Below are 14,345 nucleotides of genomic sequence, written 5' to 3' on the forward strand. Positions count from 1 at the left end.
CAGTTTTTCAGCACAGTAGAAGAGATTATGTGTAGGGGGGGAGGGGAGGGCGTCAAATGATGGGCATTTATCGGCAATGTTGTTGTTGAGTCGATGCTGGTAGTTGTTGAGCTTGTGACAGGAGAAAGAACGGAGTTGCGATAGCGTCGATCTCACGGGCCGCGGGAGTTGTCTTTCGAATTCGGCTACTGGAGGTGGGTAGCTGCCCAACACGATGTTGGGTTTGTAGCCGGCAATCCCATCAGCTATGGTGGTTTGATGGATCGCCGAGAGGCCACACCTGTAGTCCTCTGCATCGATGGACGGCTGATGAATGTACTGCTTGATCGATGGCTCGATATCTCGTACGGTTTTGCGCAACGCTCTGGGGCACGCTTCTTGCCTTGTCATCTCGTGATTAGGATGTCCGGTGTAATGGTCTGAGCGCTCCCAGTGCCAGTCTGAAACGTCTCCACCCATGCTTCAACATGGCCCATTCGACAACTTGTCGCTGAACGTTCATGTTCGCTATGGACATCTCAGAAAGATTAACACAGCAAATGTACATATATGTGTATATCTTTTTTATCAACTTTTGTTTTAAGGTTAGGGTTAGGTTATAACGTATGTTAGCTCCCTCTATGTAGAAGAAGGGGAACAATGTCTGCTACATACCCAGAGTTTCCCTGTTAGTAACGCATGCTTATTCATCACAAGGAGACTTTTCAGCACAGGAGAGCCCTCAGACCGTCACACCGGCAAGGTAGCACTGAAGCACGTATTGTTTCGTGAACATCAAATTGTCCTTGCGTACCGGAAGGACTTTCAACTCGGCGTGTAAGTGATCAATGGAAGCCATTTTGTGGCTGACGAATCAAAATTTTAGCTTGTCACGCAGGTCAGTGACTCGCCGTATTAATGTGATTGACGAATACTTAACTGGCAAGTTAAACAAGAAAGCTGAGTCATTTACATTGCATTTTTTGGCACTGGACAAAAGTAATGATATCAAGACGTACTTATACTTAAATTATTATCAGAGGGATTAATGAGAATTTCGAGATAACACAGGAGTTTTTCGATATGGAATCTCTGATAGGAAAAATACATGGAGAGGATTTATTTAACAGCGTGTCAGCGGTCATACAGAACCAGCAGTTAACCTGGAGTATGCTCGCCAACGTTACCACTGATGGATAACCAAATCTGAGAGGAAAAAAATTGGGATGCTCAAGAGAATTCAGGACAGACTGAAAGAGGACAACGTTGAGCAGGAGGTGATTTTTCTACACTGTATAATTCCCAAAGAAGCACTGTGTAAATACGTGTTGCAGCTTGACCATGTAGTTAAGCCACTTGTGAAACTTGTTAACTTATTTGAGCAAGCGGACTTAACCCTCATTTTTATTCATTTTCTTGAAGAAACTGATGCTGACCACACGGACATACTCTACTCATGTCTCATGTCTGCTGGTTAAGTTTAGGAAAAGTATGTCAAGGAGATTATTTCATTTTTGGAGCTACTTGAGAATACTGACAATTTTCTGAGCTGAATGACACAGATTGGCTTTGTGATTTAACTTTCACTGTGGACATAGTGACACACGGGAGCGAGTTGAATGTTTAGCTACAAGGGAAAAACAATTGTTCATGAAATGCAAGCAAATGTCAGAGCCTTCAAAACCAAGGTGGGTTTTTTTTTCAAAGCAAATGTCAGACAAGTCATTTACTCATTTCCTCACATTGGGTACCTTAAAAGAGGCCCCGCGACATGTCAAAAAATAGAGAATAACTGGATGACCTGCATGAGGAATTCTGCCGTCGGTTTTGTGATTTTGGAAAAATTGACAGGTCACTTCAGCTGATTTTATGTCCCTCCTCACACGATCCGGAAACGGTTCCACAGGAGTTGCAAATGGAACTCATTGATCTCCAATGTGAAATGATGTTCAAGGACTAGTTCAAAAGTTCTGAAACTGGAAAAGTTTTATGGTTCATTGAGTGCAGCCAAATTTCTAAACATCCGAAAGCTGGCACAGAGGATGTTGGTGTTGTTTGGCTCTACAGACTTTTAGTGTGATGAATACCAACAAAGCACTCCATAGATCCCAGATGAGTGATGAACACCTCAGATCTGGTCTGAGAATTGCCACAACAGAATTACCACCAGACTTTGATGCATTGGCTAAAATGAATGATCAACAAGACAGTTTTCATTAAAAGTTATGTTAATACTTCAATGCTTTTTTTGGGGTATGTTTGATAAGTACTATTAAGAAAATGCAGTTTTTTTTTATATGTTTCGTATCTTGCGCTGACCCAGCCCACCTGTCAAATTTTAAAAGTCAATGTGGCCCCCGAGCCAAAAAGTTTGCCCACCCCTAGTCTAGGATGTGCACAATGAATTGTTCCAGGTTAACTTCCATGCGAACATTTAAATTTGAATTAGGTGTAACTGGCATTCAGTAGAATGATGCTCACATACAAATATCTTTTGACTACATGTACATTCGTAAAGTAGTAAGGTCAAATTGTCAAGACAAGAGTGTTTGATTGATATATATATATATATATATTTTTTTTTTTTTGGTATATTCAATTGTGTGATCCGGTCATATAAAATAGAAATAAAGATAATTGTGTCACCATACACTGACAGAAGAATATATTTCTCTGTCCCCACAGGAGGCCCTGCAATGTGTGCAGGAGATAAACTGCCCTCAGCTATTGTATGTGTTTGTACAATTCGGGCTGGAGTCAACACTGGAGCGCAGCACTGAGATCAGAGAGAACCTAGGTCGGCTGCTGCACCACCTCGTTAAGACAAGCATCCTCCCAACGGAACAGTATTATAAAGGGTCAGTATGAAATCTCAAAAGTGGTTGCCATATGTACCTTCACTACACTGACCTTCCACTCAAACCCTGCGAGTCTTTGACCAAAGCCTTGCACCTTCCTAACATGAATGCTTACATGACGGAATGTCATCAATTATTGCCAACTGTGGGCCTGTGAAGCTCTTTGAGACTGTGATTAAGGGGTGTTCAAATACACTTGACTTGGATGCATGATTCTCAAACATTCATCCATTCACAACACCGGTTACCTTGTTCAAGGGTGCTGGAGCCTATCTCAGCGGACTTTGCGCGAAAGGCAGACTACACCCTGAACTGGTCACCAGTCAGACCACTGCACATATCCAGACATGGGCAACCATTCGTTGTCAAATTCACACCATCACTGAGTGGGAACTGAATCTCCGCTGCCTGCACCAAAGTCAGACGAGTGCGCAGTACTACTCCACCATCAGTGATTTGGATTCTCAAACATTACCTTCCTTTTGGGATGTGGTTATGAGAGTACATAGCTGTGATAAATAGTCACAGAGAACATGCATCCAGCTTCAACAAAATAGCAGCACTCTCAATACTAAGCTAGTATTACCACAGCAAACAACCTGATGTTAGTCACACTGTATTTGTAATGGAGTAGTACAACACTAAATAACTAACTTTTATTTTTGAGGAATTTACAATTCCACTAAATTCTGGATGGTGTAATAAAAATACATTAAAAGAAAAAGCAAAGCAAATTTATTTGTATTGTGCATTTCATACACTAGGTAACTCAAAGTGCTTTACATGATTAAAAGTATATGAAAACAAAGACAAAACGTTTAAAACGGGATAAAAACAAAAATGCCAACAAAATATATATTTAGAAAAAGTACAATTAAAACCACGTACAGTGCAAGAAATATGATTAAAAAGTGGAAATACTCGAAAAAGGGTGAGGGGGGGAAAAAAAGTTTTCAACCTGGATTTGAAAACATTCATGCTTGGGCTAACCTTACCTCTGTTGACGACTTATTCCATTTGTGTGCAGCATAATAGCTAAATGCTGCTTCACCATCTATGCTTTGGACTCTGCACTCCACTATTTGACCCGAGTCAGTCAATCTTAGAGGTCTGCTGGGTTTGTATTCTGTAAGCATGTTTCATGTATTCAGGACCTAAATCTTTTGGTGATTTATAGACCAGAAGCAGAACTTTAAAATCTATTCTAAAGCTTACTGGAAGCCAGCGCAAGGACTTTAGGATTGGAGTTATAAGTTCAGACCGGTTTGTTCTGGTCAGAACACGAGCTGCAGCATTCTCAATGAGCTGCAGCTGTTTTGATACTTTTCGGGGAAGTCCAGTCAAAAGACCATTCCAGTAGTCAAGTCTACTTGAGATAAAAGCATGAATGAGCTTTTCCTGGTCTGCTGGCACATACAAGCCTTCTAGATATGTTCTTCAGATGATAAAAGGCAGTTTTTGTGATTGATTTGACGTGACTGTTGAAAGTCAAGCCGGAATCCATTAGAACACCAAGGTTTCGGACTTGGTCTTTGGTTTTTAAATAAAGTGAGTCCAGGTGTTTACTAACACCAATTCTCTTTTCTTTATTGCCAAAAACAATTGTCTCAGTTTTGTTATGGTTCAGTTGAAGAAAATTTTGGCTTATCCAGTTATTTATCTGCTTTAGACATCTGCACAAAACCTCAATTGAACTGTAGTCATCTGGAGACACTGCTAAATATACTGTAACTGTGTGTCATCTGGATAGCTATGATTGTCAAAATCAAAGTTTTGAAGAATTTATTTAGAATAGATTGCAAAATAGTTTTTTCCCACCTTTCAGTTTAATCCACATGAAGATATCTATCCATCCATTTTCTATCCTACTTATCCTCACTGGGGTTGCGGGCATGTTGTAGCCTATCCCAGGTATCATCGGACGAAAACCAGAGTACAGCCCGAAGTGGTTGTCAGCCAATTGTAGGGCACATATAAAGAAACAACCATTAATGCTCAGATTCACTCCCGAATGTTCTCACATTTTGTATTTGATGCCTATACTACATTCCAAACAATAATAGACTGGGAAAGACTGTTTGGAACATTTCACAGTTGAACAGAAATTAATTGGAAATTTGTATTTGTGATCATTGACTATACAGATGAAAAACTGAATTAATCAGTCAGTTTTTTCTTGGTTTTTAAAAACGTTGTGACTTTTTGTAACCAAATGGTATCAGACCTAACCCCAAAACAGACTGAGATGGAGGAAGTAGTGAAAAGGGATTGTTTAAGGGTAGCATGGGTTCAAGGATTTCAAGGATTGACCTTGGTCCGTAGGAACACGGAGCGCGCAGTAGACTGGAGCATAAGCAGGTCATTGTGTTTGGTCATGTGGTTGGTGCTGGCATTGTAGTAAGAGACAAGGCACTGAAAGAGGAACAAATAAAATACAGGCACGGGTTATAAGGTAATCTTTCTCATAAGCAGGAGCCAACAAGTTGACCAGCGTACCACGAAGAATACTCTGGCACTGAAACACTTGAACTGGCAGGCTGTGATGAATGAAAATTGAAACCAGATGCACAGGAGAGGAATAGCACAAGGACTAACTATTTGAATCTGATTCCCGAGTCATTCATTGATGTTGAATGGGCATAAAGAGCCTGAGTCTGAGCCGTAGTGTCACCAAGCGACAAGGTATCAGGTCAGCGTGAGGCTGGGGGGTTTCAGCTATACATGTGCTTCGTGTACAGTACACGGCATGCCAGTCATGCCTTCTGTCTCTGCTTGGGTCTTTAGTTGGTTTCTGTTGACTACTTAAAATGCCACTGACATCCCCATATACATTGTGAAATAGATATTATGAAAATTACATAAAATATTTACTTCAATGTCTATACGAAAAAGTAAATATGAGCGGAGAGCATGTCATTCATGCGCAAAGTTGCGGAATTCTCACTCGACATCCAAGTGGTAGCCATATTGCCTGCTACATCATTTACATCTGTCACACTGTGACAATCGCCACTAAGAAGACGCTGTGCCACCTGCTATGGGAGACGGACAACAGATTTTCGGATTTTCATGAAGGCCCTTCTGCCACGGAAGCTCCTTTTGAAGAACAGAAGGTTGTTGTTGTTTTAGCCAAGTATGACGGTTGTTATTCCGTATCAAGGTCCAGAAAGTGAGCCACATCGGCCGGAGCGCTCCACAGGTGTTCCACCTCAGCGTGGTCGGTTTTTGAGCACAGTTGAAGAGATGACGTATATCGTGAGGGGCAACATCACACAATGGGCATTTATTGACGATGTTGTTGTTGAGTCGATGCTGGTATTTGTTGAGCTTGTGACACCAGCCTAAACGGAGTTGCGATAGCGTCGATCTCACGTGCCACGGGAGTTGTCTTTCAGATTCGGCTACTGGAGGCGGGTAGCCGCCCAACACGATGTTGGGTTTGTAGCCAGCGATCCTGTCGGCTACGGCGGTTCGACGGCTCGCCGAGAGCCGCACCTATAATCCTCTGCATCGATGGATGGCCGATGAATAGACTGCTCGATCGATGGCTCGATATCTCGGATGGTTTTGGACAACGCTCTGGGGCACACTTCTTGCCTTGTCATGTCATGATTAGGATGTCCAGCGAGGTAGCACTGGAGTGCTATTGTTTCGTGAGCATTGCCTTGTGCTCGCGTACCAGAAGGAGTTTCGACTTGGTGTATAGGTGATCGATCGAAACCATTTTGTGGCAACCTGTGCCGTTTCGAAGGGCACTGTTTTGGGCTGCCTGAAGGGAATCCCAGTGACATGGCTTCAGTTTGGGAGTCCACACGCTGATGTTCCATGAACATGTGAAAATCGTGCACTCCAAACTCAATAAAAGAAACGTTTTGAAGTGCCTCGCCGGCACCATGTGGGACCAGACCAAGGAAACCATCCTCACGATGTATAAGTCCATCAAAAGATCGATCCTGAAGAAGAGAACATCTCACCTAACCCTATGACTGGGGCAATATTACCCTATCATTTTGAGCCATATTTAGATGATATGCGGATTACTTCTAACTAACAACAGACTCCCCGACAATATATATGACAGTACGTAGCGTACTCAGAAGGACCCATGCCAGGCGAAACACCGGTGGCCAGTGGGGGGGAGAGCTCCTTTCTCTTCCCACATGGGACCAAACCACATGCGGCCAAACTACCTCCCCGCCCGATCCACCTCCGGAGCGAAGACAAACAATGCCACCAGCAGCTGCAAGCGACGACAGACAACGGCGGCCGCGCACATCGACATATTTAGCACCCCGGACTTACATACTTTATTTAGTCATTACGACGCAGATCTTTTGTTACTTCTGAGAGGATTACATCATCTCCCCTAATTTTTTTTTAATAGCGCTACCTAGCTTTCATTTGAAACCCACGAAGCTCTCGTCCTTTGCACCTGTGCAATCCATTTTTCAGGACGAATCGGGTGTTTTGGAAACGTGTGAAGAGTGAATCCATCCTCCTGAGTGTTCGAGCAATATCCAGCAATACTATGGCTAACACTGCTAAACAGCTACTTATGCGCCGGTAAAACAGGTATAAACACACAAAACCGCCAGTGTGGGCTTCTGGAAAAAACGTCAATTCCTGCTTCTTCTCCAAAACGAATGCCTCAAGAGGATTTTCATGGCGGGAGACGCAAAAATCCATATACGACAACATCCTGACGTGTGGTGAAAAAAACGATGGGCCCATTCTGTCTGCCTTTTTTTTTTAAATTAAAAACATACTAAAAATCATGCCATACCTGTCGGTAAGACTTTAAAAAGTCAAATTAGATCAGTGATGAAAGTCCTCCGAATTTTCCCGGAATTCCGGATTTTTACATTTTCATGAAAATTGCTGCGGAAAATTGAGGGAAAATTGCCTAAAATTAATCCGGATATTCGCTGACAATATTGAACGATCATGCGTTTGAGTTCGTTGTTTTGCTTTCACGAGCGTAGCCATGTTGAGTCACTAACACTACTAACAGTAACACCCCTCCCCTCACATTCTCTCAAGACGCTTATTTTGTGTGGTCTTGACATTAATTTACCTGTTTATTTCATAAACGTCAACTAAACGAGCTTGCTCCAAAACAACCGGTATTCACTCGGAAACAGGAAATACAAATTAACCGTATTGAGCATGTACGGAGCATGTATGAAAGCGCATGTTCAGAACTGCCTCACGTAATGCGAGCGCCTTTACGTCGAAAGTCATCAACATCATGAGGCATGTCAAAGGAAATTCACTTACACCAGGGGTGCTCATTGCGTCGATCACATGGCAGTGTGACAGCGTAAAAAAAACACATCCACCTCGTTGCTTGATTTCGGTGTGGCCAATACGTCAAGCGCATGCACATAAAGGCGCGTTCTAGCAAGCCAGCCTCCTCTTTACGGCAGTCCCGTGGTGCATGCCAAAACAGTACGTCACGATTGCCGACAGGAATGTTTGATCCAATATATCGCTAGCTTGTTGCCACCAACGCCGATTATGTTGAAGTAAACTTTCAGCACCTTCAAAACATTGCGAGTAAAGACCGTTCGTGTTTATTCCTTGACAGGCCAGTGCATTTAACTTTTATTCAGATAGTTTGTCAGATCAAGAATTTTTATTGATGAAAAATTTTAAATACCGTTTTATTTCATGTTGTACTAATAGTTGAAATTGGAAATCATTTCTGCGTTTGAAGTTTTAGTTTTCTGTTTTAATTATGTATTTGTTTATTTTATTTTAAATTTACAATTATGTTAAATTAATCCAGTAAATTATTTTAAGGCCATCCCTAATCACACCCGCCACTTTATCTGCGAGCTTGACTGATCACACCCGTACATTTTTCAAATGTGACTGTCTATTTCTAAGATAGTGAGCAATGTGGTCGAGTGCATCAGTACAACGCGACGTAACAAGTTTGAGACTTAAACGTTAATAGTAATTACTACAGATCAACTTCTTCAACATGATTTGCTGTGCAGTATAGAAATTATAGGATATATTTTTGTGTATATTCTATATCTATACTATAATATGTGGGGAAAAGGACAATTTTATATGTCTTTTTACTAAATAGTTCACTTAATTTATTTGTCTTGAGATATAATGGCATATTTTAAGTATATTTTAATGACAAATCTGATTTTGTGCCATGCAGTGATAGAGGGATGGGGGGCAAAAAAATCTGGGTTTGGCCCTTGGGGAACTTCTGCCCAATTTTTTTTGGTCAGGACTTAGAAATTTTACTTTGAATTTTTGTCTGAAATCTGTCAACAGATATTGCCAGAATGCACCACAACCATCCATTTTTTTCAAAAACCTCCCAAGGGAGAATGCTCCCGGACCCCCCTCATGCTCGCATTTGTATTTTCAGGAATTTTCACAAAAGTCCGCTCTCTATTAAATGTACCAAGATGGGAACACAGAGGGCAGTGTCAAATCCCCCCACCCACTCTCTCACACACACACACACACACACACACACACACACACACACACACACACACACACCACACACACACACACATCATTTTAGATTATGTAATGATCATATCTAACCCATATGGGAGATTTAACAAATATGACCAAAGCATTATTTTTCCAAATGTAAACTTATTCAAGTCAGGGAAATGTCTTTGTTTTACATAGGCTTCATGAAATCCTGGAGATTGCTGAGGAAATGGCAATAGATATCCCGTACATCTGGCTCTACCTGTCAGAACTGATCACTCCCATGCTCCATGAGGGAGGAATCCCCATGGGAGACCTTTTCAAGTTAGTGTCAAATTTCTGTACATCTTTAATGGTCAAAGATGCATTAGAAGATAATTTCTAATGATATGAATGTTATCTTTTGGATTTTACAGGGAGATTTCAAAGCCTTTGATCCCTCTGGGCAAAGCAGGAGACCTGTTTGTCCGTATCCTCAGTTCATTGTGCAAAGAGATGGTGAGCGCATCAGTTTGACTTAACACATCATGTAGAGAGTGGAATACTAATTTCATTCTCAGTTGCATCAAACACAGTGAATTTGAGGAGTACCGTTTAAAATAAAATATGTTTTATGCCTGAGAGTGGTATTTGCGAGTCAATTTACAGTTTGGTTTAAGGTAGGGATGGGCAATTGTGAAAAAATAAAAATCACAGATTTAAACCTTGATCAATAAACATGATTAGTCATTGATTTCAGACCACATTTATTCAGCTCAACTGGAAATATAACTTAAAATAACAACCAGAAAATAATTTACTAACCAGTTAAATAATTATACATTTGGGAAAAAAAAGCAAATAAATAATGAAAAAAATTAAATACCTTCCATTGCTGCTGTTGTTGTTGAGCAAAAGAGCGGGTATTTTAGTTGGTGGTTGTTGGCTGGGACACATCCGGTAGGTCGGGCGTGATCGTCCATTTCTCCCAGATGGCCAACGTCATAGCTGGGTCTCTTACAATCGTATCTGGAGGAGGGGGTTCCCCTGTGGGGTCTGTGGATACGGGGGCAATCATAGATGACATGTTCCGCAGTCTGTCGTTGCTGCTTGTTGTTGAGCAACGAGAGAAATAGTGGGTAGTTCAATTGCTGGTTGTGGGAATGAACCCACATTCTCTCGGTGTTGCCAGGAATTCTTCGGTATCTCCAACGCCACGTAGAGGCGATTCCTGAAGTTGGAGTGCCGTTGCTACTGGGCAATGTGCTTGCACCACACTGCCCCAAGAGGCCAAAGCATAGCCTCTTTGGCATACTGTGGTGGTGCATGCATAGAGAACCACACTTGGATTTATATAAAAAGAATAGAAATATAAAGCTGCGATTGAACTTTATTAGTAAAACTTACATCCTAGATAGGTTGAATTATATGTGCCTGTGAGTATTATTTTACCTTTTTTGTATATGTTCCTATACTGCACCCCATGTTGAAAAAAACAAAACAGAATTGTTAAAATGTTTGTAGATTTATTAAAAAAAAAACTGAAATATCACAACCATAAGTATTCAGACTGCTGTGAATCTCATATTTAACTCAAGTGCTGTCTGTTTCTTCTCATCATCCTTGAGATGGTTCTACACCTTCATTAGGGTCGATCTGTGTTTGATTATACTTATTGAACCTGATAAGGGAAGCCACACACCTTACAGCTCATGTGCATGGCAGAGCAATGAGAATCATAAGGTCAAATGAAGAGCCTGGAGTGCTCCGACAGAATTGTGCCAAGGTACAGATCTGGCCAAGGTTACAAAAAAAAATGTATACTGCACTTACGGTTCCTAAGAGCACAGTGGCTTCCATAATCCTTAAATGGGAGACCTTTGGGATGACCAGGACTCTTCCTCGAGCTGGCTGCCTGGCCAAACTGAGCAATCGAGGGAGAAAACCCTTGGAGAGAGCGGTAATGAAGAAGTCAAAGATCACTGTGGCTGAGTTCCGGAGATGTAGTGGGGAGATGGGAGAAAGTTCTAGAAAATCAACCATCACTGCAGCCCGCCACCATTCAGAGCTTTATGGGAGATTAACCCGACGGAAGCCTCTTCTCAGAAAAAACACTTTAAGGATATTGAGAAATGAGATTCTCTGGTCTGATGAAGCCAAAATCCAACTTTTTGGCCTTAATTCTAAGCGGCATTTGTGGAGAAGACCAGGAATTGCTCATCACCTGTCCAATACAGTCTCAACAGTGAAGCATGGTGGCGGCAGCATCGTGTTGTAGCGGTGTTTTTCAGCTGCAGTGACAGGACGACTGGTTCTAATTGAAGGAAAGATGAATACAGCCAAGTAGATATCCTGGGCCAAAACCGTCTCCCGAGTGCTCAGGTCCTTAGATTGGACCAAAGGTTCACCTTCTGACAAGACAATGACCCTAAGCACACAACTAAAAAAACAGAAGGTTGGCTACACCCATGCATTTCTTGGCTAAGGGAACCAGGGTTGTAAGAATCACAGCAGATCTTTGGAACTAACATAAAAGCTATTGCTCGTGCACAACTGTGCAATCTTCAGTACTGATTTGTACTACTAACTATAAACTGCTATTTATGTTGGTCCCCAACAAGGTAGTTTTTCCTTAAGGGTTACTTAATTGTTGGGTGATGTATAGAGCAAAAATATAGGAATGGAACATAAAAAGGGCCTTTGGACATTAATATGCTGATGTTTTTTTTTTTTTTAACAAATACTTTACATGTGCTAACCTCTGTTCACTTATTACACACTGGTCAGAGAATCTGTAGACCGTTTTCCTTGATCAAATCAAAGCCTGACAATTGTAAAACTATTCAAATTGTGAGAATACCATACTTAGCCTGACTAAGGGTGACTTTTTATTTATTGTAGAGGTGGTGCTTATAGCACTCTTTTGCCTTTACTTTAAAGTATGCTGCTTCTCAATTGTTTTCTTGTTACGACTCCACCCCAGGAAGAAAAAAAAATTGCACCTGCCATCCACAGCGACCGCGAGTACACCTCTTTATAACACTGTATATTAAAGGATAATCTAATCGTTATAAACATTGAAGAGTGTTAAAAAGAAAGAGATCAACTTAAAACAAAAAATAAATATATTTGTTATTAATCATCTTCATTAGGGTCTTAGTCACCCCTCCTGACATCGCTAGGGGGGTTGCGCCCCTCTATTTGAGAAGCACTGCTTTAAAGAGACAGGTTATTGAAAAAATATATTTTCAATGAAAATTGTAAATGTATATATCCCACGACCAGAGCCATAACAGGGTGGGCACAATGTGGAGGGAGGCAGAACTCCAGTGGAAAGACTTCCTCCCTGAGGATGTAGACGTCAACAAGTTTGCGATGGAAAAGGTAAGGCATGACCACAAACACCTGCCTCATCACATTCCACCAACTTTATGCTTTATTGAAGTACTGTATCAATTACAGTGGAGGACTAGTGTAATTTCTCATCAAAAATGCCCACCAATGTATAATACGCACCCACAAAGTCAACCTCAAAAGTCTGGAAAACCCTTCTACCCATGTACAGTATATTGCAGTTATACAATCCATGATTGTTCTTCCTCCCGAATGAAAACATGCAGTATTATCTGTATTGATCTGTATTTAAGCACTTTATTTGAACACATTCTTTTTTATTTACTTGGTCTTATTTTGAAATTCACAGCCCTAATTTTATTTATTAAATTAGAAAACACAGAGTTGTGCTTATATATTTGATTACTCAGGCACAATTTGTTAGGTGGGTGCAATTCTTTAAAGAAAACATGAAAGATCACTTAATACACGTTTAATTTTATTTTAATCTGATTCAAACTAAAGTGTCAATCATTTCATAAACAAGCATTCTTAAACAAAACATAACCATGAAGAAATTGATGGTTGTTAATCCGTCATTTGAAAAAAAATAACAATTTCACGTATTCTGCCAGTGTATGTTAACATGTAAGGACAACTGTACAAATAAGCAGTCATGATGGAACAAAAGTGGAGGCCCCGTAGCTCAGTGGTTAGAGCATTGGTTTGGTAAACCAGGGGTTATGAGTTCGTATCTCACTGGGGCCTCCACTCCCCAAGAGGGGTTGCGTCAGGAAGGGCATCCGGTGTAAAAACTGTGCCAAATCAATATGGGAGTTCATCTGAGATGGCATGGTGTGGCAACCCCTAACAGGACAAGCCAAAAGAAAAAAAAATGGAACAAAAGTGTAGTCTACCACTTTCACAACCACTGGTTGGTGTTGCCATATTACAATGAAATGGTACACCTTTCTCATTAACTTCTGGTGGTGGTAGTATTTTGGAATGAAGATGTACAGCTTTCTCAACCTCTAGATGGCAGCATAAATGTATAAAATGTGAAAGTTCTTTTCCATTTTCCCCTCATCCTCTGTATAATGGGGACTATTGACTTTTGACGGATTTTGTTTTTTGAGGGGGAGCGACCAAAATGTGCATTACACATGAGAAATGATATTAGTCAAAAAATTAAAACAATATTAGGTATAGTCAGTTGAAATGATTTCATAAATTAGTGCCAAATCAAGCTAACATTTCTATTTTCTTGAAGAATGTGGCGTTCACACTGGCTGTAGAGCCTGAGAAGAGCAAAACCAAGAAGATGAGCTCTGCAGAGCTGACCAGACAACTTGAAAGACTGATCCAGGACAAAGCTGATAACAAAAGACTCATTGACTGGATTCAGGTTATTGGATTTTATTATCATTAGAAGTTAATTTATTCATCATTTGGAAATGACGGCCCTTAAACAGTATTCCCAAACTCAATTTCAAAGAGGTTTGGACTTGTTCAACATAAATAAAAACAAAATATAAGGATTTTTAAATCATCTTCAACCTATATATAATTGAATACACTACAAAGACAAGATATTTGATGTTCAAACTGATAAACTTTGTTTTTAGCAAATAATCATTAGCATAGAATTTTTATGGCTGCAACAAATTCCAAAAAAGGTTAGACAGTGTCATGTTTACCACTGTTACTTCACATTTTCTTTTAACA

General features: G+C 40.6%; 1 protein-coding gene across 16 annotated transcripts in view; it reads left to right on the plus strand.

Annotated features, from left to right (window-relative positions):
- Positions 1-14,345, plus strand: part of LOC133505229 (eukaryotic translation initiation factor 4 gamma 1-like) — a 97,439-nt gene that overhangs the window by 66,383 nt on the left and 16,711 nt on the right. For all 16 annotated transcript variants that reach the window (XM_061828277.1, XM_061828279.1, XM_061828281.1 and 13 more), the window contains 5 exons: positions 2,665-2,837; positions 9,507-9,632; positions 9,725-9,806; positions 12,573-12,671; positions 13,891-14,025. In XM_061828277.1, coding sequence (XP_061684261.1) covers positions 2,665-2,837; positions 9,507-9,632; positions 9,725-9,806; positions 12,573-12,671; positions 13,891-14,025 — 615 coding nt within the window. The remainder of the gene's footprint in view (positions 1-2,664; positions 2,838-9,506; positions 9,633-9,724; positions 9,807-12,572; positions 12,672-13,890; positions 14,026-14,345) is intronic.

This window comes from Syngnathoides biaculeatus, chromosome 8 (genome assembly GCF_019802595.1).
Source record: "Syngnathoides biaculeatus isolate LvHL_M chromosome 8, ASM1980259v1, whole genome shotgun sequence".
In the NCBI taxonomy this organism is placed as follows: Eukaryota; Metazoa; Chordata; class Actinopteri; order Syngnathiformes; family Syngnathidae; genus Syngnathoides; species Syngnathoides biaculeatus.